This window comes from Salmo salar, chromosome ssa13 (assembly GCF_905237065.1).
Source record: "Salmo salar chromosome ssa13, Ssal_v3.1, whole genome shotgun sequence".
Lineage (NCBI taxonomy): Eukaryota > Metazoa > Chordata > Actinopteri > Salmoniformes > Salmonidae > Salmo > Salmo salar.
This window is the reverse complement of record NC_059454.1, coordinates 30,680,361-30,700,565: the sequence shown is the minus strand read 5'-3', so window position 1 is coordinate 30,700,565 and position 20,205 is coordinate 30,680,361. Positions and strand designations below refer to the sequence as shown.

At 42.8% G+C, this 20,205-nt stretch overlaps 1 protein-coding gene across 1 annotated transcript in view; it reads right to left on the bottom strand.

Annotated features, from left to right (window-relative positions):
- LOC106566924 (transmembrane protein 26) overlaps nucleotides 1–19,992 on the bottom strand; it is a 35,657-nt gene extending 15,665 nt beyond the window's left edge. The window contains exons 1-4 of the mRNA XM_014135528.2: nucleotides 17,974–19,992; nucleotides 15,626–15,824; nucleotides 12,232–12,379; nucleotides 11,050–11,784 (exon numbers count right to left, since the gene is read on the bottom strand). Of these exons, the coding sequence (XP_013991003.1) occupies nucleotides 11,050–11,784; nucleotides 12,232–12,379; nucleotides 15,626–15,819 (1,077 nt within the window). The 5' untranslated portion in view covers nucleotides 15,820–15,824; nucleotides 17,974–19,992. The remainder of the gene's footprint in view (nucleotides 1–11,049; nucleotides 11,785–12,231; nucleotides 12,380–15,625; nucleotides 15,825–17,973) is intronic.
- Between the last annotated feature and the right edge of the window lie 213 nt (nucleotides 19,993–20,205).

Below are 20,205 nucleotides of genomic sequence, written 5' to 3'. Positions count from 1 at the left end.
AGCCCTTGGTTTGAGAGATAGAGGGCTGATTTCATTTTCCCATGCACGCTGGCTTGCAGTTGTCTCTTTTCTCCTCACTCTCTCTATCTATCTAGGGCAGCCCATGGTTTAACGAACAGCGATCAGCTGGCAGTCCCATCCTCCCATGTGCCCACACAATCTTGTTAAAGCATGCAGCTAATCTGTGGAGGAAATGGACTCTTCTCAGGCAAGCAGGTCTTTCATCATGCCATTGTCTGCCTCGATCACGCTCCCTCTCATACAAATACATATAGGTGCATAAGAAGAATCCAGTTAGACTTAAAGAAGTTCATCGCACATTAGCTTGTCACCTGATTCTTTTGACAGTCTAGAGAGTGGGTTGACATATTGGCCAATCTGTATCTGACATTTAAGTGAGAGCTGCATTTGAGCAGAGCTGACTTCTCTGTACGTTTTGTTCTTTATTTGTACAGGCATATCTTAATTTGATCATCCAGTTGTTGCAGGAATTTTCCTGCACAGCAAGAAATGCAACCTTGTAGTGTATTCAAGGTTTAAAAAGGCATCTTAAGTTTGTAATTTACACTTAAAAATGTCAGACTTGATTTGCCCTAATGAAAAATGTATCAACCCCTATAAAAAATGTCAGTTATAATCCATCATAGATATTCACATTTCCTGTTGCTGCAGGATTATTTTCCTGCTGTGTGAAATTGGCTCAAATTAAGATACAGTAACTATATCTCTCAAGTGAAAATTTGTCCTCCATGGATAATTGAAACCAATGTGACATAAAGTAGAAACACAGAGAATTACAGCTCTCTAACTGTTCCTCTAGAGGCGATCTGGTTTCCACTCCATCTCTCCCTCTCTCCCTCCCTCCCACTGGGCACACCACATCATTTCAATGTGGATAATTGGGTTGATCAAGCGTTGATCAATGAGATTACAACCTATATTTACCCACTCAAAAAGACAGCCAAAAGTTAGTTGAATTTCCAATGTGTTATCACTATTCTTTCAACCATCTAAAAGCATAAGCAAATTCTAATAGAACACAATGTCAGAAATGTTGTCAGATATTTTTTTATCACTGTGCTTCATCTAATAGCAGAACCAAATGACCTGGATGGAAGTTGAGAATACATTAAAAGTGCAAGGTGCAAATGAGCAATGCCGTTCTAAATTCTGCACAGATTATTAGAGCAATTGTGAAGATCTCCACAGACCTGCGATGACCTATGTATGCTATCTTGAACATGCACGCTTTTTATGATTACATAAGAAGAAATGTATAGTTTCAGTAACCTCAAAATGTGGCCATGGATGTGTTACTAATTTTAAGGTTGAATGTTGCATTAGTTAACTTTAGGCTATTTACTGTGAATTAATATTGAATTGTGTTTGGTTGACAACGCATCCAAATATCAACATTTGAATGAGCTTTATCTTCTACTTGGATAGTTCCACTGACTTACTCTGGCTTTAATTCCATTTTGTCTACAAATGAATAATTCATATGTTGGATTCACGTCTCCATCTCAACCAAAAATCTAAGTTAAATAGATCATAAAATAAAACTTGCAATGCACCTGAAATATAGTTTGATTTGATTTAGTCTTATTCTTTAACATAGATTTTTGGTTGAGGTGAAGACGTGAATCCTAGATATCAATTATTAATTTGTTGTAAAGCATCTGTGTGCAGCTAGTGAGATGAGTCAGGCGCAGGACAGCAGATAAGAGTAAAGAAAGCAATTTTACTCAAAATATATCACAATACACGTCGTAAATACAGGGCCACACAATACGGACATAAACAATTACTCACAAACAAACATGGGGGAACAGAGGGTTAAATAATGAACAAGTAATTGGGGGATTGAAACCAGGTGTGTAAGACAAAGACAAAACAAATGAAAAATTAAAAGTGGATCGGCGATGGCTAGAAGGCCGGTGACGTCGACCGCTGAATGCCGCCCGAACAAGGAGAGGAGCCGACTTCGGCGGAAGTCGTGACATTTCTAGACAAACTGGAATTGTGTTTGGTTGCGTTGACTACCAAACACAATTCAATATTAATAAATATTGTTACATTTGAAATCAACCAGAGCTTAAACCCCTTGGCCTATTGTATTGTCTAGTTTTAGTTGAATTCTGGGTTATATTGAAACAATATACAGTGAGGGGGAAAAAAGTATTTGATCCCCTACTGATTTTGTACGTTTGACCACTGACAAAGAAATGATCAGTCTATAATATTAATGGTAGGTTTATTTGAACAGTGAGAGACAGAATAACAACAAAAAAATCCAGAAAAACGCATGTCAAAAATGTTATAAAATTATTTGCATTTTAATGAGGGAAATAAGTATTTGACCCCTCTGCAAAACATGACTTAGTACTTGGTGGCAAAACCCTTGTTGGCAATCACAGAGGTCAGACATTTCTTGTAGTTGGCCACCAGGTTTGCACACATCTCAGGAGGGATTTTGTCCCACTCTTCTTTGCAGATCTTCCCCAAGTCATTAAGGTTTCGAGGCTGACGTTTGGCAACTCGAACCTTCAGCTCCCTCCACAGATTTTCTATGGGATTAAGGTCTGGAGACTGGCTAGGCCACTCCAGGACCTTAATGTGCTTCTTCTTGAGCCACTCCTTTGTTGCCTTGGCCGTGTGTTTTGGGTCATTGTCATGCTGGAATATACAGCCACGACCCATTTTCAATGCCCTGGCTGAGGGAAGGAGGTTCTCACCCAAGATTTGACGGTACATGGCCACGTCCATCGTCCCTTTGATGCGGTGAAGTTGTCCTGTCCCCTTAGCAGAAAAACACCCCCAAAGCATAATGTTTCCACCTCCATGTTTGACGTTGGCGATGGTTTCTGGGGGTCATAGGCAGCGTTCCTCCTCCTCCAAAAACGGCGAGTTGAGTTGACTATGGTCCCAGCTGCCTTGAGATCATTGATAAGATCCTCCCGTGTAGTTCTGGGCTGATTCCTCACCGTTCTCATGATCATTGCAATTCCACGAGGTGAGATCTTGCATGGAGCCCCAGGCCAAGGGAGATTGACAGTTCTTTTGTGTTTCTTCCATTTGCAAATAATCACACCAACTGTTGTCACCTTCTCACCAAGCTGCTTGGCGATGGTCTTGTAGCCTATTCCAGCCTTGTGTAGGTCTACAATCTTGTCCCTGACATCCTTGGAGAGCTCTTTGGTCTTGGCCATGGTGGAGAGTTTGGAATCTGATTGAGTGATTGATTGCTTCTGTGGACAGGTGTCTTTTATGCAGGTAACAAGCTGAGATTAGGAGCACTCCCTTTAAGAGTGTGCTCCTAATCTTAGCTCGTTACCTGTATAAAAGACACCTGGGAGCCAGAAATCATTCTGATTGAGAGGGGGTCAAATACTTATTTCCCTCATTAAAATGCAAATCAATTTATATCATTTTTGACATGCGTTTTTCTGATTTTTTGTTGTTGTTATTCTGTCTCTCACTGTTCAAATAAACCTACCATTAAAATTATAGACTGATAATTTCTTTGTCAGTTGGCAAACGTACAAAATCAGCAGGGGATCAAATACTTTTTTCCCTTACTGTAGCTCTTGATGACTTTGCAAATGCTATATAGGCCTAAATAAAGTAGCATCATTGATGATATATGAGAGGTAAAGTATGGTCATATTTAATTTGCTCTGTTAAACCTAACCTTTGGAATGCCTTCAATAGGTACAGTGAATGTATTTCATTTTTAAGTGGAGATCTCTCAACAATCATTCTCACGATAGCACGTTGCTAATAGTCAGTGACAAATATCATAGCTAAGCAGCGCTGGGGTTGGTTAATACCCTGGATGTGTGACCAAAGGGCAGCTGTAGATAGATCAATTCTCCAGTAGGAGTAGCTGCCTAGCGTTGGGCCAGTAACAAAGAAGTCTCTGGTTTGAATACCTGAGCCCCAAAAAATCTGTCGGTGTGCCCTTGGGCAAGGCACTTAACCTCAATTTGGTCCATGGGTGCTGTACTGCTATGTCTGGCCCTGTTAAACAACACATTTCACTGCACCTATCTGGTGAATGTGGCCATCTCTCGGTCTCTCTCTCCTTACCCCTCTCACTGTCTGCCTCTCTCTCTATCTTTTTATCTTTCCACCGATTCAGGCAGCTTACTGGAACCAAAACACTGTCTTCTAGTGCAGGCAGAGGCTGTCGCTCTCCTCAGCTGTACTTGACGGCCAACAGACACAGAGGGCTGTAATAGGAGTGAATTTAACTCAAATCCCTTGTCTAGAACACCTGCTGCTCGTCTCCTGCCACTGTTTTACAGCACTTTAAGATTTAAACATGAGAAAGGGCTTTAAGGGGCTACATATATTTGGTCACCAATTTAAACCGTGTCAGTATAAGCAACCTGACCACATTTAACAGACATAGGCTTTGGAAAGTATTAAATTAAGATTTTTTTGTCACTGGCCTACACACACTACCCAATAGCGTCAAATTAATAGAAAATGAAAAGCTGAAATGTCTTGAGTCAATCAGTATTCAACCCCTTTGTTATGGCATGCCTAAAGTGAAAACATGTTTTTAGAAATGTTTGTAAATATATTGAAAATTAAATACAGAAATATTTTGCTGCACAGATATTTTCAGGTCTCTCCAGAGATGTTCGAAAAGGTTCAAGTCCGGGCTCTGGCTGGGCCAGTCAAGGACATTCAGAGACTTTCCTCCACACGTGAAGCTTGGCATTTAGGCCAAAGAGTCTTTGCTGTGTGCTTAGCGTCGTTGTCCTATTGGATGGTGAACCTTCACCCCAGTCTGAGGTCCTGAGAACTCTGGAGCAGGTTTTCATCAAGGATCTGTACTTTGCTCTGTTCATCTTTCCCTCAATCCTAACTAGTCTCCCAGTCCCTGCTGCTGAAAAACATCCCCACAGCATGATGCTGCCACCACCCTGCTTCACCGTAGGGATGGTGCCAGGTTTCCTCCAGACGTGACGCTTGGCATTCTGGCCAAATAGTTCAATCTTGGTTTCATCAGACCAGATAATCTTGTTTCTCATGGTCTGAGAGTCTTTAGGTGCCTTTTGGCAAACTCCAAGTGGGCTGACCTGTGCCTTTATTGAGGAGTGGCTTCCGCCTGGGCGCACTACCATAAAGGTCTGATTGGTGGAGGGCTGCAGAGATGGTTGTCCTTCTGGAAGGTTCTCCCATCTCCACAGAGGAACTCTAGAGCTCTGTCAGAGTGACCATCGGATTCTTGGTCACCTCCCTGTCCAAGGCCCTTCTCCCTGATTGCTCAGGTTGGCCAGGGGGGCAGCTCTAAGAAGAGTCTTGGTGGTTCCAAACTTCTTCCATTTAAGAATGAAGGAGGCCACTGTGTTCTTGGGGAACTTCAATACTGCAGACATTTTTTGATACCCTTCCCCAGATCTGTGCCTCGACACAATCCTGTCTCAGAGCTCTACGGACAATTCCTTTGACCTCATGGCTTGGTTTTTGCTCTGACATGCACTGTCAACTGTGGGACCTTATCTGGACAGGTGTGTGCCTTTCCAAATCATGTCCAATCAATTGAATTTACCACAGGTGGATTCCAATCAAGTTGTAGAAACATCTCAAGGATGATCAATGGAAACAGGATGCACCTGAGCTTAATTTCGAGTCACATAGCAAAGGGTCTGAATACTTATGTAAATAAGGTATATCTGTTTTTTATTTGCAAAAATGTCTAAAAACCTGTTTTCGCTTTGTAGAATAAGGCTGTAACGTAACAAAATGTGGAAAAAGTCAAGGGGTCTGAATACTTTCGGAAGGCACTGTACATTGACTTCAATACAATACAATATCACCCCTTCCATAAACTTACACAGTAGTTATGACAACTTCCGGAGGACGTCCTCCAACCTATCAGAGCTCTTGCAGCATGATCTGACTTGTTGTCCACCCAATCAAAGGATCAGAAAATTAATCTAGTACTGAAAGCATAAGCTACAGCTAGCTAGATACTGCAATTCATAAAATGTGGTGAGTAGTTCACTCAAAGAGAGAGAAAGACAATAGTTGAACAGTTTTGAACAAATTCATTTCTTCCTAAATGAAGGACAAGCAAGAGAGATTGAGAGTCATTTTTTCACTTTCAGTTTCACTTACTTAGCTAGCAAATGCAGCTAGCTAGTTTAGCCTACTCAAACACCCTGCTAAAACAGAGGGAGGCTATGTTAGCTAGCTGGCTATGACTATCCAACATAACACTGGAACTCTTCCAAGTCAAGGTAAGCTTTTGGTTTTACAAATGTATTGCCACCAGGGGCCGCCAGTGTTAGTGCTAAACTGCTTACTGACTGTACACTGTAACGTTACTGCATGATTGTAGCGGGTTTACTAATGCATACGCGTTAGTTCTATTAGTTATGTTGACTATGGAGTTACTTTATCTAATATAGTAACAACGATATTGGCTGTGTGTAGCACACACATGATATGGTTTGGCTTGGAAAGTTTGTTTTGCCTGTTCACATACAGCTGATGTGTTGTGCATTGAAGTCCACAAGCAAATGGAAAAGGTGAGAGGAGGAGAGCGCATTGATGCGAGAAGGAATACAACGTGGCTGCTATGAAAGTGAACTGTGTTTATGCGTGATCATTGGTGTATTCATTCCGTCAATTCTGTTGAAAAACGTTTCTTAAACAGAAGCAAATGGAACGAAACGGGGATAAACATACCTGAATTTGTCCCATAGAAACTCTCCTTTACAACTGGTGGATTAATGAATACACCCTAGATCAGCTAGATGCAGGCAAGAGTGTGCAAGGCAGTATTGAATGTGTCACTGTCTGTACATGTGTCACTATCTGTCACCTCAAAATTTCCCTCTCCACCTGGGTGCACCTACGTTGTAAACTTTCATTCATAGGTTAGGTTGTAGCAAACTCATGATGGGTATAGGGGAAATTTGAGTATCATGTAGTAGCCTAAACCTATCGCTGTTACAGTGAACTGTGTAAATGGAAAATGAATGACAGTCATCCAATATGCTGTAATAGAAATAAGGCCATGCTCATTAAAACATAAACGTCCTCCCTCATCTTAAATGGCACTGACCGCCACTGCTATGGTGTTCTGCTACTATACGTCCTCCAATTCATATGATATTGTACGACTGCTATTCCATTTGTAACGTAACATAACATATTATACTAAACGGAGGGAAAGAAATGTACATCCTAAATTGTACAAATTGCCCTGAGGCTAGGTTGATAAGGAGTTAGATTTGGTGTCAATGTAAAGGCTTGGTTCTCATAGAATGAGAAAGACATTTAGGAGTTTCAAGGATTGCCATACAAGTTGTTTTACATCGTTTTTGCTGGGTTTCATTTTGTTTCCTTTTATGAGAACGATTCATCATTCCTTGAGAGCAGAGAGACCGTTGACAGTTGAGACTGTGTGAATTGAGCCCAGCAGAGCGAAGTGGGCTGCCGCCTGCAAGATCCTCACCCAAGCCCCAGGAATAGCGACATCCCAAATATTTTGTTGTTTTCCTTTGAGTACTGTTGTTGGATTATTTCAGTCTATGTACACAGCAGTTCAGCATTTAGCTATGTACGTGTAAATCAAAATAATTATTATAATAATATCACTTTCACGAGTTCGGCATCGGAGATGGCAACTGGCCTCCCGGCAGGGTGAGCCCCCAGTTGTGAACTGTGGTTGTGCTGAGCCTGCTGGCAGGGCCAACCCCCGGCCGTCAATGGCTTAGCACAAACTTGCAGTACGGCCTGTTAAGCACATTTTGTTTGTGCATGCCGCCACCTACTGCGCGGTAGTGTGTCGTCAATCACGTTACATTTATGATACCAAAAAAAATCTAATAATAATCATTTAAAAAAACTTCCAACTAACCCTACACATTAAAAACCCACTACTCCATTCCACTACTTTGACCCTCTGCTCCTGTACCATGCCAACGACCTATTAGGACGGGACACCACCACTCAACACGCCCTGTAACTCTTCTGATGTCAAAACTCATATACCCAAATACTTCTCTGCAGCTGCCACCACAACATCTATTTTATGTGATTACGTTCCATTTCTGCAGTAAAGTTGATAACTATTGCTAAGTATGAATGCTAAGAATCAAACCTTGCTGAAGGATATATATCACTCGTTGGCCAATCACTCTGCTGGTTCAGATCTACTATTCACAGGGATCCTCTCCAGATCACTCACCTTTGACACATCCTCCTCTACTTTCTTCACTGCCTCAGCATACTGTACAACACCCTCTGCAGTACCCTGACTCTGGCCACCTCAACCTGTCTTCAGAGCAACATGGGCACCACTACAGTTAACACATCATTTTATCTACCGAAACTACACAATCCTCTGTCCCATGCCCTCCTGCACACTTCCCACATCTTGGCATCTCCCTCCTACACACTGCTGCAACATGTCCATAAACGTTGCACCTGAAACAGCACAGTGGATTCGGTACAAAAACTCGAACAGGATAACTGATATATCCTACCATGATTTTGTCGGGTAAAAACTCAAAAGGACTGAAAGTGACTCCTCTGTTTCACCTCACTCACCACTGGGCCTGCGTCGAACCAAACAGCGGGCGTCTCAAACACTAGGAATTTTCAACTTCAAGTGCTCCACCTCCACACTTAACGCTTCCCCAGAAATTACTCCTTTCAATCGTGCCCTATTCCTAAGAGCAAAGCAAGAAACAGATCTTGACCCAAGTTGCATGACACGGAGCGCCTGCTCCCTCTGGGCACAAGAAACACAAACAAATATCACAAGTCCACTAAAGGTTACTTTCACTGATTCAACAGCACCCAACTGCTATCTCACCCACCCTGAAACCACAAATGGATTCACCAAAAGGAAAGGATCCACTTTCCCCAAAAATGTCACTCCTACTGGACCAGCCTCTTCTTTATCATGTCCATCGATGTCAGGCTCGGGCTCCGAAGTCTTCACCACACCTTCCACCTCACTTAACTTGCCCCCGTTCAATTCCATTTCACCTCCAGAACTCGGTCTGGTGCACGGCTCACTCTGTTTGCACTAGACATCAATCTTCTTTGACACTATCTCCATTTTTTTTGCCATCTTCCTCAAATTCAACTCCACCCTCTGGTTTCCTCATTCTCTTCAACCTCTTCTTACACTTCCATTCCTCCTCAGAAATCCACATTTCTGTGTACCTGTCCCAATATTCCTCTTCTTGTTGTCCACCATCTTCCTTCCTCTTTCCTATCCCAACGCTGTACAAAGGAGTGAAGATGGATGCCGTTTAAATACTATGAGGGTGATTGATTGAGCAAGGGTATTCAGGTGAGTGAGGAAGGTTTGTGGCTAATGAAGATTGGATGCGGGTGAGCAGATTGGCATGGTCACGGCTCTATGTCCATATGGAGTTCCTTGCTAATAAGTCACATTCCAAGATGGGTGTCTGGGACCATATATAGAGTTCCTGCTCTAAGGCTGCATTCCAATACAGAAGACAGTGCCCATATATGGAAGTTCATGCTGTGGATTAAATGTGTCCTCTGAAACTTAAAGCTCTCTTCCTGAAACTGTGTTATAAACTACACATATCCGCAGATGAATCCAAAAGCTGTAACGTCTGACAATGGCCCCAAGTTGATCCTACTGTAAAAATAACAATATAATATGCACATCACCAAATCCAATATATCAGAGGGGGGGTCAAGCAAACTATTAACGGCATTAGCATTTGAATTGCTTAATGACACGGTCCAATCTCATCATAAGATCTGTGGAAGGGAGAGCATGTCAAATAATGGAAATGGTCAAGTACAAACCGTATACCACCACTGTGAATATTGTTAATGTTGTGAATCGTGTTGCTTTGAAGGGAACGTTGTGCTTGGAATGCTCTGTCTCGTTGGTATGTATCTTTTAATTTGATAAACAGCTGAGTTGTGGTTTGTTTGACTTGGTAACACTGCCATCACATGGTAGAAAATGAAAGGACAACCAACCAAGAGCTTTTTTTTATGTATTTCTCAATACAGAAAGCTTAAAAGCATTTTCTGAAACAATGTCGATTTTAAAAACAGACACAGATCTCTCAAATCATTACCATCACCACAATCATCATCATCATCATCATTATGATCCAAACCAAAAGTTGACACTAAGCTATGTCTCAATGTATAATGTTACAAAATGATAACATTTCCAAATAAGACATACAAAATCAGATGTTTCCTAAGAATACATAAAAATAAAACATTGCTACTGACTGATCTGGTGTTAGCTAAGTAATGCACGTTACTTTAGGGGTTCCCAAACTCGGTCCTGGGGTCCCCCTGGGTGCACATTTTATTTTCTGCCCTAACACTACACAGCTGATTCAAATAATCAACTCATAATCAAGCTTTGATTATTTGAATCAGCTGTGTAGTGCTAGGGCAGAAAACAAAATGTGCACCCAGCGGGGACCCCAGGACCGAGTTTGAGAAACCCTGCATTAGTTAGTTACCTATAATACACATAGCATTTTGTACTATATAAAGACAGTCACAGAGAGATTCACAGATGTGACTGGGTTGTAGTCATCTTGGTGGACTGATGTTGTATGTCATGTGATAGTGTTCATAGAAAGTACATCTCTCTCCCGCTCTTATCATAGATTTATCATGGGAATTACATAATATATATGATAACATTTTCAGGGACTCCACTTGCTCAGTGGTCTACTACCCTACTCCTTGGCCTCCAGAGACCAGAGTCTCTTCATGATACACTTTTTAACTGGAGGTTATAGAGTTGGCAGGCTCTTGGTGTGTGAAGGAGATTCTGCCTAAGGGTCGAGTCATGCATCATGGCATCATAGGCTCTACACCTGGCAACCCCTCTGATCTGATTCTTTGTCTCTCCCCCTCCACCTCCACCTCTGTCTGGCAGCTCTGTTCTCCACTTTCCTTTCCTCCCTCCTCCTCATCCTCCTCCCCTTCCCCGCTACCCTCCCGCTTCCCCTCTTCCTCTTCCTCTTCCTCCCCCTCCCTCTCCCCATCCCCCTCCACCACCTCCCCCCCCTCCTCTGTCTGGCAGTTCTGTTCTCCACTCTCCTGTCCTCTTCCCTCCCCCTCCACCTCCTCCTCCTGGGCTCGTTGGCACCAGGGCATTGCACACCTCTCCAGCCCCCCTAGGCAGCCCTCACCCTGCTGCTCACACTGCACCACAAAGATCCTGTAGAACTCCAGCAAGACGACAAGGATGTTCTTACAGGTGAAGAAGATCATTAGCTGGTTCAGAACGTTCTCCCGGATCATGAGGTAGAGGCGGTAGATGAGGAACGGCCCGTCCTGGAGCCCCACAGTCAACAGCAGACTCCACACTTCACTGGAGCAGCACGGTGTATAGCAGGAGGGGGGAGCTCCAGGCAGTCCCTCCACTACAGCCACGCTTCCCTCCTGAGAGAGGCCTCGCTGGGGGGAGCCGGGCTGGGACAAACAGGGCTGGAGATGGGCCTTGGGGGGGCTGGTCTGGGTCAGAACCAAGGGGAACTGCATGAGGGCCCAGGAAAAGAGGGCAAGGCCCATAATGATGACGGCCCGGTTGGTCTTGACCTCGGGCTCCTTGAAGGTGTCAAAGATGTCCAGGATGTCAGCGCCCAGGCCCACGTAGACCATGAGGAGCTGGGAGAGCTGGTCGCGGGACATGTCTCCTTTGGGCATAAGCCAGCGGCCCAGCACCAGTACGATGAGCATGGTCTGCTCCAGCCCTGCCGCCCAGTTCTCTGGGTCCAGCTGCAAGATGTCCTGCGTCAGTCAACACAACACACAATGAAATGAGATGATACTTTATTGTCTTCTAAGAAAGTTACTATGTATCTTAAAAAATGCTCCTTAACCAGAAGATAAAATGTACACATTAGAGCCTTGAAGAGGGAATTTATCCTGACTCAATTGTCATTATCTTGGTCTCCAAGATTCAAATCAATTCCGTCCCCAAACTTCAAAAGTAGCCATGAGGCAAAAAATTCCACAAAAAAATCCCATAAGAAAGAAATAGCCCCAAAATCACCCATCACAGAAATATCTGAGAGTATCTTCAAGTGAGTCTAATCCGGACTTCATCTCAATCAATGTGTCAATTACATTTCCCTCGTCCTCCCTTATAATGTATTATTCCCTAGAGATTCACATCTTATCTGTGATCAGGTATCAGTTAATTGTTGCTGGGGGGGGTTGTAGTGTGATACCTACCGCTGAGATGGGGATGTGAGCCAGCAGCTCTTCTAGCTCGGGGCCAGAGGAGATGTTGACAGGGAGCTTGTACTGCAGCAGGCTAAGCTCCAGGAACCAAATGGAGGGGATGACGGTACTGAGGTAGAGGAAAACCATGGGGGAGAACCTAAAAGCAAAGTGACGAGGAGGGAAGGGGGAAGCTATTTTTAGCAACACACACACACATTTTTTTGGCCAGTCAGTATAAGAAGTAAGCCTTACAGAAGTGTCCCATTTCAGACGGCCAATTATTCTCATCATGTATGCAAATCCCACTTGACAGTGCAAAGCCTTCTCCACGAGGAAAGAACTTCAAAGTGAGAGGGAGAGAGGGGCCTGGAGTAAGTTTCCGTCTCAGCATGCCCCTCCGCACATGGAGGAAATATGAAGGCTGGCTTCTGCAGCATCATTAGGATCGATGGAGGAATCATTCCCCTGTTGCGTTAGAATCGGCAATGACATAATTTCCTGTCATCCCTTTGAAGGGTGTGGAACAGAGGTCATCTAGTGTTTATGTTCATTCAGTTCAGGGCCCTGAGCCATGCAGGCCATGCAGGAGACGATGGTTAGAAAAGGAGTAAGAGTCGCATAAATAGACTGGCTTTTCATGGAAAATGACAGTTAATCCAGCAAACGAGATAGTCAGAGTGTTGTTGAAGGACATATCATATTTTTAGGGAGATATACTGTAAACATAGAGATGGAGAGCTATACATAGAGAGAGAGAGAGAGAGAGAGAGAGAGAGAGATTTTGGATGCATACAATAAGTGGCTCACTATATCTACCGCTCACCACCTCGTAAAAGAGTTCCACCAGTACAGTGGTGAGGTCAATATCCCTATAGAAAAAGGTTTATGTGGAGACAACTACAACCCTTCAATCCCAATTCCACCCCTGTAAAAAAACAACAGGCAGAGCTGTGTAGACTGTGAAGACAGCCAGGCCAACGGGGTTATTTGCTAATGTCTTTCTTTCTAACATTTCCATTTATCGCAACATGAACAGGAGAGGAATTTTTTTCCTTGCATGAAATTAATGAGTTCATTTGTGTGGTTAATCATTATTACAATTGCTGTGTAACCCTGGGGCTGTTTGATTGTTTTTCATTAGGTTTTCCACTTGGGCTACGCCACCCGAGACAGGAATAGATAATAAAGATTGTGCAAAAATGGAGGTGCCACTGTAAATCTTACATTGTGTATTGTGTGAGCACTGTGAAAATTGTACATTTAAGTAGACGCTCTCATCCAGAGCGACTTACAGTAGTGAATGCATACATTTTATACATATTTTTTTTTCTTTCTCTGTACTGGAATCGAACCCACAACCCTGGCGTTGCAAACACCATGCTCTACCGACTGAGCCACACGATGGAGAATAGATTGTGAGGAGGACACTTTATCGAGGTCATGCACTATAATGGAGCAGAGGGCTTCTAAATGAGTTGAGAATGTGAGTGTGTATATGAATTGGAAGTAAGGGTAGTATGAGTGGCTGATGTTAGAGGGACAAGTTACTGCCTTGTGGCTGTATACAGTGAGGGAAAAAAGTATTTGATCCCCTGCTGATTTTGTACATTTGCCCACTGACAAAGAAATGATCAGTCTATAATTTTAATGGTAGGTTTATTTGAACAGTGAGAGACAGAATAATCACAAAAAAAATCCAGAAAAACGCATGTCAAAAATGTTATAAATTGATTTGCATTTTAATGAGGGAAATAAGTATTTGACCCCTTCTCAATCAGAAAGATTTCTGGCTCCCAGGTGTCTTTTATACAGGTAATGAGCTGAGATTACGAGCACACTCTTAAAGGGAGTGCTCCTTATCTCAGTTTGTTACCTGTATAAAAGACACCTGTCCACAGAAGCAATCAATCACTCAATCAGATTCCAAACTCTCCACCATGGCCAACACCAAAAAGCTCTCCAAGGATGTCAGGGACAAGATTGTAGACCTACACAAGGCTGGAATGGGCTACAAGACCATCGCCAAGCAGCTTGGTAAGAAGGTGACAACAGTTGGTTCGATTATTCGCAAATGGAAGAAACACAAAATAACTGTCAATATCCCTTGGCCTGGGGCTCCATGCAAGATCTCACCTCGTGGAGTTGCAATGATCATGAGAACGGTGAGGAATCAGCCCAGAACTACACAGGAGGATCTTACCAATGATCTCAAGGCAGCTGGGACCATAGTCACCAAGAAAACAATTGGTAACACACTACGCCGTGAAGGACTGAAATCCTGCAGCGACCGCAAGGACCCCAGCTCAAGAAAGCACATATACATGCCCGTCTGAAGTTTGCCAATGAACATCTGAATGATTCAGAGGACAACTGGGTGAAAGTGTTGTGGTCAGATGAGACCAAAATGGAGCTCTTTGGCATCAACTCAACTCGCCGTGTTTGGAGGAGGAGGAATGCTGCCTATGATCCCAAGAAAACCATCCCCAACGTCAAACATGGAGGTGGAAACATTATGCTTTGGGGGTGTTTTTCTGCTAAGGGGACAGGACAACTTCACCGCATCAAAGGGACGATGGACGGGGCCATGTACCATCAAATCTTGGGTGAGAACCTCCTTCCCTCAGCCAGGGCATTGAAAATGGGTCGTGGATGGGTATTCCAGCATGACAATGACCCAAAACACATGGCCAAGGCAACAAAGGAGTGGCTCAAGAAGAAGCACATTAAGGTCCTGGAGTGGCCTAGCCAGTCTCCAGACCTTAATCCCACAGAAAATCTGTGGAGGGAGCTGAAGGTTCGAGTTGCCAAACGTCAGCCTCAAAACTTTAATGACTTGGAGAAGATCTGCAAAGAGGAGTGGGACAAAATCCCTCCTGAGATGTGTGCAAACCTGGTGGCCAACTACAAGAAACGTCTGACCTCTGTGATTGCTAAGAAGGGTTTTGCCACCAAGTACTAAGTCATGTTTTGTAGAGGGGTAAAATACTTATTTCCCTCATTAAAATGCAAATCATTTTATAACATTTTTGACATGCGTTTTTCTGGATTTTTTTGTTGTTATTCTGTCTCTCACTGTTCAAATAAACCTACCATTAAAATTATAGACTGATCATTTCTTTGTCAGTGGGCAAATGTACAAAATCAGCAGGGGATCAAATACTTTTTTCCCCCACTGTACAGGGCAAAAGGAGGAAGCACTGGCATATTCATATGTGTTCATTCTTACAACATAACATTGCTACCAGAACCAGTTTGAATAATACTTTTCTTTGCCAACAGGTATAATACATTTTAATGCAGTCATAAGACTTAATTGTGTATGATAGGTAATGATTATCATTATTAGCTTTGTGTCATTGCTGTAGAAGGCACTGTAAGGCTATAGATGTTATATAGACGTTACCATTTCCACTCGGCATTGCGGGTACACTTGATGGTGACTGCCATCTCCACCACCAGCAGAGCCACGCCCATCAGCAGCAGCCAATAGAGGGGCTCCCCTTTGACGGCGACCACACGCCACACGGTCACCACCCCGTGCACAGCAAACAGGAAACGGCTCAGCAGAGCCAGCAGGAAGTTGATGATGCGACACATCCTGTCTGAGAGAGGAGTCCCACAAGCCCCAGTTGAGGAGGATAAAGTGTCCGTTAAGACACTGACCTAAGGTCAGTTTGGCCCTAATGGTTAAGTTTAGGATCAAATGAGGTGTCCGGTCCCAGATCTGCTTCAGTCAACTCCTTAGATTATCATTGTCATGTCATACATGAATAGTCAGAGGAGTTGGCTAAAACACAAACAGATGGAGCCAGACAATGAAGGAGGTAAGCTCATCCTAGAGCTGTTCTATCTGGAACCTCACCAGTGCTCTACTACAGTATGTGTGGTATCACCCAGGAGTGTCAGTGGCAGATATGATAAAAAATATTTTTACTAACACATTTTTGCCACGAACTGAGTCTACTGAGTCACTTTGCTAAAAGCCTCTTATATTTGAGTCATCATCGCACTTTAACCAAATAAAAGTCTAAATTCTGAAAATTTGAACACTTAGGCTCGGACTGACTCTTGATGAACTAGGTTACCATACCATACTGTATGGCTAATAGCTTTATCAACCCATACATTCAGTATTAGCCCATCTGTGACCAAACCAAACAGTTGAATTGGCATTAGACAATGAGTAGCCTCCATAGCTGATCTAGGTCAGCCAGATACTAGTCTGTAGGATGAAACAAGCCATCACTGATTAAGAACTGTGCGAGGAGCCAAAGTGTGACTTTGAGAGTGATTAGTGAGTGTGTATTACAAAACTGTCAACTGATGTCTGCCAGTCAACTTCAAAGAACTGTATGGAGACATTTAAAAAAAATCATGTTTTAAGGTGAATCATTTTATATTGGATCCTTTAGGATCATCTGCTGTGTGATCATGATGACTAGGAGTGGTCCCTGGCCAATGCACTGTCCATGTTTGTCACATCTACTGTTGGTTACAATTTCAGCTGGTTAAAACCTCTTAAGCTGACAGTCCCCGAAATCGGCACTAGAATTACTTAAAAAATATATGTATATGTTTACATAACTTATTTTATTGACATCCCACCATTTTATAAGTCAGAAGACAGCCATTCAGACCTTCCTAGGACCATGTCAACATCCTCTGTCAAATAAACATGTATTTGCCTCTCTCTTGGTGGCCGGCTGCATCATTTCATCCATTTATATCACTTCACAGCAACTTTATGTCAAAGGCGCGGTCCTTAGAAAAACATTTATCCAGCTCGACTGCTTCATGGCACAGACATGCCAAAACAATCGCTGAATTTGTCTCAAGCAGGCGGATCTAAATATATAACTTTCATAGCTCTACGATAAAGAAATGTGATCTACACACTTCCTTAAACATAAAAGAAGTAAAGTAATTTTGTGTATAAGTCAAACATTTGTTTTATGTCAGAGGAAGACACATTACATATGCTAAGAACTACAAAATCAAGCCCTTTACATAGTCCTTCTCCCCTTGTCTATAGGAGAGACACACACTGTTTAAATGGCCCAAATGTTGATTTAGACATTCACAAATTAGTTTGACTATCACTAATGTCATGATATGTTTGGTAGAGTAATAAAGAAGGTGAAATACTTGGGGTAGATGTTCCTAAAACAGATTATAACTATATATGGACATAGTGTATTATAAAGCATGAAAAGGCTTATTCATTCATAAAAACATTTTTATCATACCATCATATTTGTATATGTTTTATTATACTTTTACTGTGTACTAGATCATATGGGTTGACAAGTGTTTTTTTTCCTCAGACATAAATAAACAATTCCAGGTGATAGCCAAAGGTCAAAGCTTTCTAAGGGGGGAGGGAACACTACTACATTAATAAAATATTGTCCTCTTGCTAGATTGATGAGTAAAGTCATTGCGAAACAGTGCAAACGGCTGTTAGCTCAACTGGTTAAATTCAAACTGAGAATGTCAGTTTCGTCACTGAATATCAATGCAAGTCAATTAGAAATATGTAATTATATATGTGAGTTGCATCTTTTGAGTACTAAAGCAACTATAATACTTAGAATACTTAAATAACTAACTAACTAAACTATAAGTAGCTAACTAACTAAACTTCTAACTTTTGTACAAAAAGTACAAAATTATTATTGTGATGATCAAAATGTGTTGTCAGTCTAATTTCTTCATACAATATACATGTATACACTATATGGTCATACTTACAGAGTGAAAAGTCCAGATGAAATTAAATCTTTCTTGAGAGTGGTTTAAATGTAGCTCCAATATTTCTTCATGTTTGAGAGGCTTTTGTTTTTGTGAGTAGATACACCCCTGTAATGTGCAGTCCCTCACTTCTATATGATATGGCTAAGTAGTGCCACTGTGTCTGCTTTTTAAACACCTCCCACCCTAAAGACACACACCACCGCCACCCCTGGCTCCCAACACAGACCATGTCTGACAGAGGTGGCCCCACTGGATGAGTAGGCACAGAAGATAAGAGATCACTAAATCTCTGGGTAACATTTGACTTCAAAGCGGCATTCATAACATCTTTAAGGCATTCTTAACATCTTTATAAAACCAGTCACAGCACCTTCATGAGTGTTGCAGTATCATTCATAACACATTCATCCAACATTATTAGACATTTCATCTCTCTTGATATCTCAATTTGGCAGAATGCCACTGGGTAAACAGCTCTTGGAATTGTCTTATGGAATAACTTTTCATTGACAACATCTGGGAGAAGGTGGATCTGCAGTTCACCATGAGTTCTGGCCTGGAGCACCAATCGTAAATATTATGTAAGGCCTACAGTGTGTGTGTGTGTGTGTGTGTGTGTGTGTGTGTGTGTGTGTGTGTGTGTGTGTGTGTGTGTCCGCTAGGTGGCATTGTTAGTGAAGGGCAGCAGATAACACTTCCCATCTCTGCGCCGACATCTTCATTGCCATCCTTCATGATGTCATCTCTCTGAGCCCAGAACAAAGTTATCTATCCTGGAGGAGACAGCCTGCCATGGGCACCCAGCCCTGCCCTTTCCCACCCAGGGGTGGCCCCTGGTCGGTTCAGCACTGCTGGGCCTGATAACAGCCTTACTCATGCCCCCCAGCCAGCCTCCACACAGAGAAAACGTGGACCAACAACAGACTCCCAAGATATCAGAGCCTGGTTCGTCTCTAGGTTTCTTCCTAGGCTCCTGCCTTTCTAGGGAGTTTTTCCTAGCCACCGTGCTTCTACATCGGCATTGCTTGTGGTTTAGGTTTATAGGCTGGGTTTGTGTATAAGCACTTTATGACATCTGCTGATGTAAAAAGGGTTTTATAAATAAATGTAATTTGATTTGATCAATAAGGGAATATAGCTAGGAGGTTACAATAGTTTGTATGGTACTTCCTAACCATACAGACAACAACCAGTAGAAGTACTAGTAAGCAGTAATAACAGGTAATAAGCAGTAATAACCGTACTGCAAATAAACCACTATCTTATTCCTGGTTAGAGATGCAACTTAGTATTTACTTCATCATGCATGTACATCATGCACACCTGATTCTGCAATGACTTCTAGGGGACCACAGTGTTCATTATTTTATAAGCAGTATGTTATACCCCCATGAGGTTCCAGTTCTACTATTACATACACAAAGGGACATGCTGCATGAGATCATCTGAATTATAAATACTGCACATATTTCAAAGTGCATAATCTGGATATTGGATTAAATTATTCACCATGCCTCAAATTAGTCTATTCCTCAAACTTGAGTTGATTTCAGAAAGGGGGATCACTGAATATGAAATGTATTGTAGCTAAAAAAAAAAGATGTGGAAGCTTCTTGATGCTCTTAGTGTATCCATAACGCCTGCAATGAGGCTAAACATTTGGATTTTCGAGGAAAAGGCAGATATTCTAGAGACAATCATGTGAAACAATTGTTCCAAAACTTTAAGCCGAGGCATTAAAACTCCAAAGTGAACATTTCCAGTGTGGAGATACACAGGTAGTGGAGGAAGTCCTTTAATAATAATTATCAGGAAACAGGAAGACCTGGCAGGAGGAGATAAGATGCTCTGCAGCCCAAATCAAACTGGAGTGGAAAAACGGGTGGAGGAATTATAGAAGGAGAAAAAAGAGGAGTGGGGGAAGGTGGTGGGATGGTGGAGGGGAGGAGGGGCGGTGGGATGGTGGAGGGGAGGAGGAAGTATGGTGGGATGGTGGAGGGGAGGAGGGGCAGTGGGATGGTGGAGGGGAGGTGGGATGGTGGAGGGGAGGAGGGGCGGTGGGATGGTGGAGGGGAGGAGGAAGTATGGTGGGATGGTGGAGGGCAGGAGGGGCAGTGGGATGGTGGAGGGGAGGTGGGATGGTGGAGGGGAGGTGGGATGGTGGAGGGGAGGAGGGGCAGAGGGATGGTGGAGGGGAGGTGGGATGGTGGAGGGGAGGTGGGATGGTGG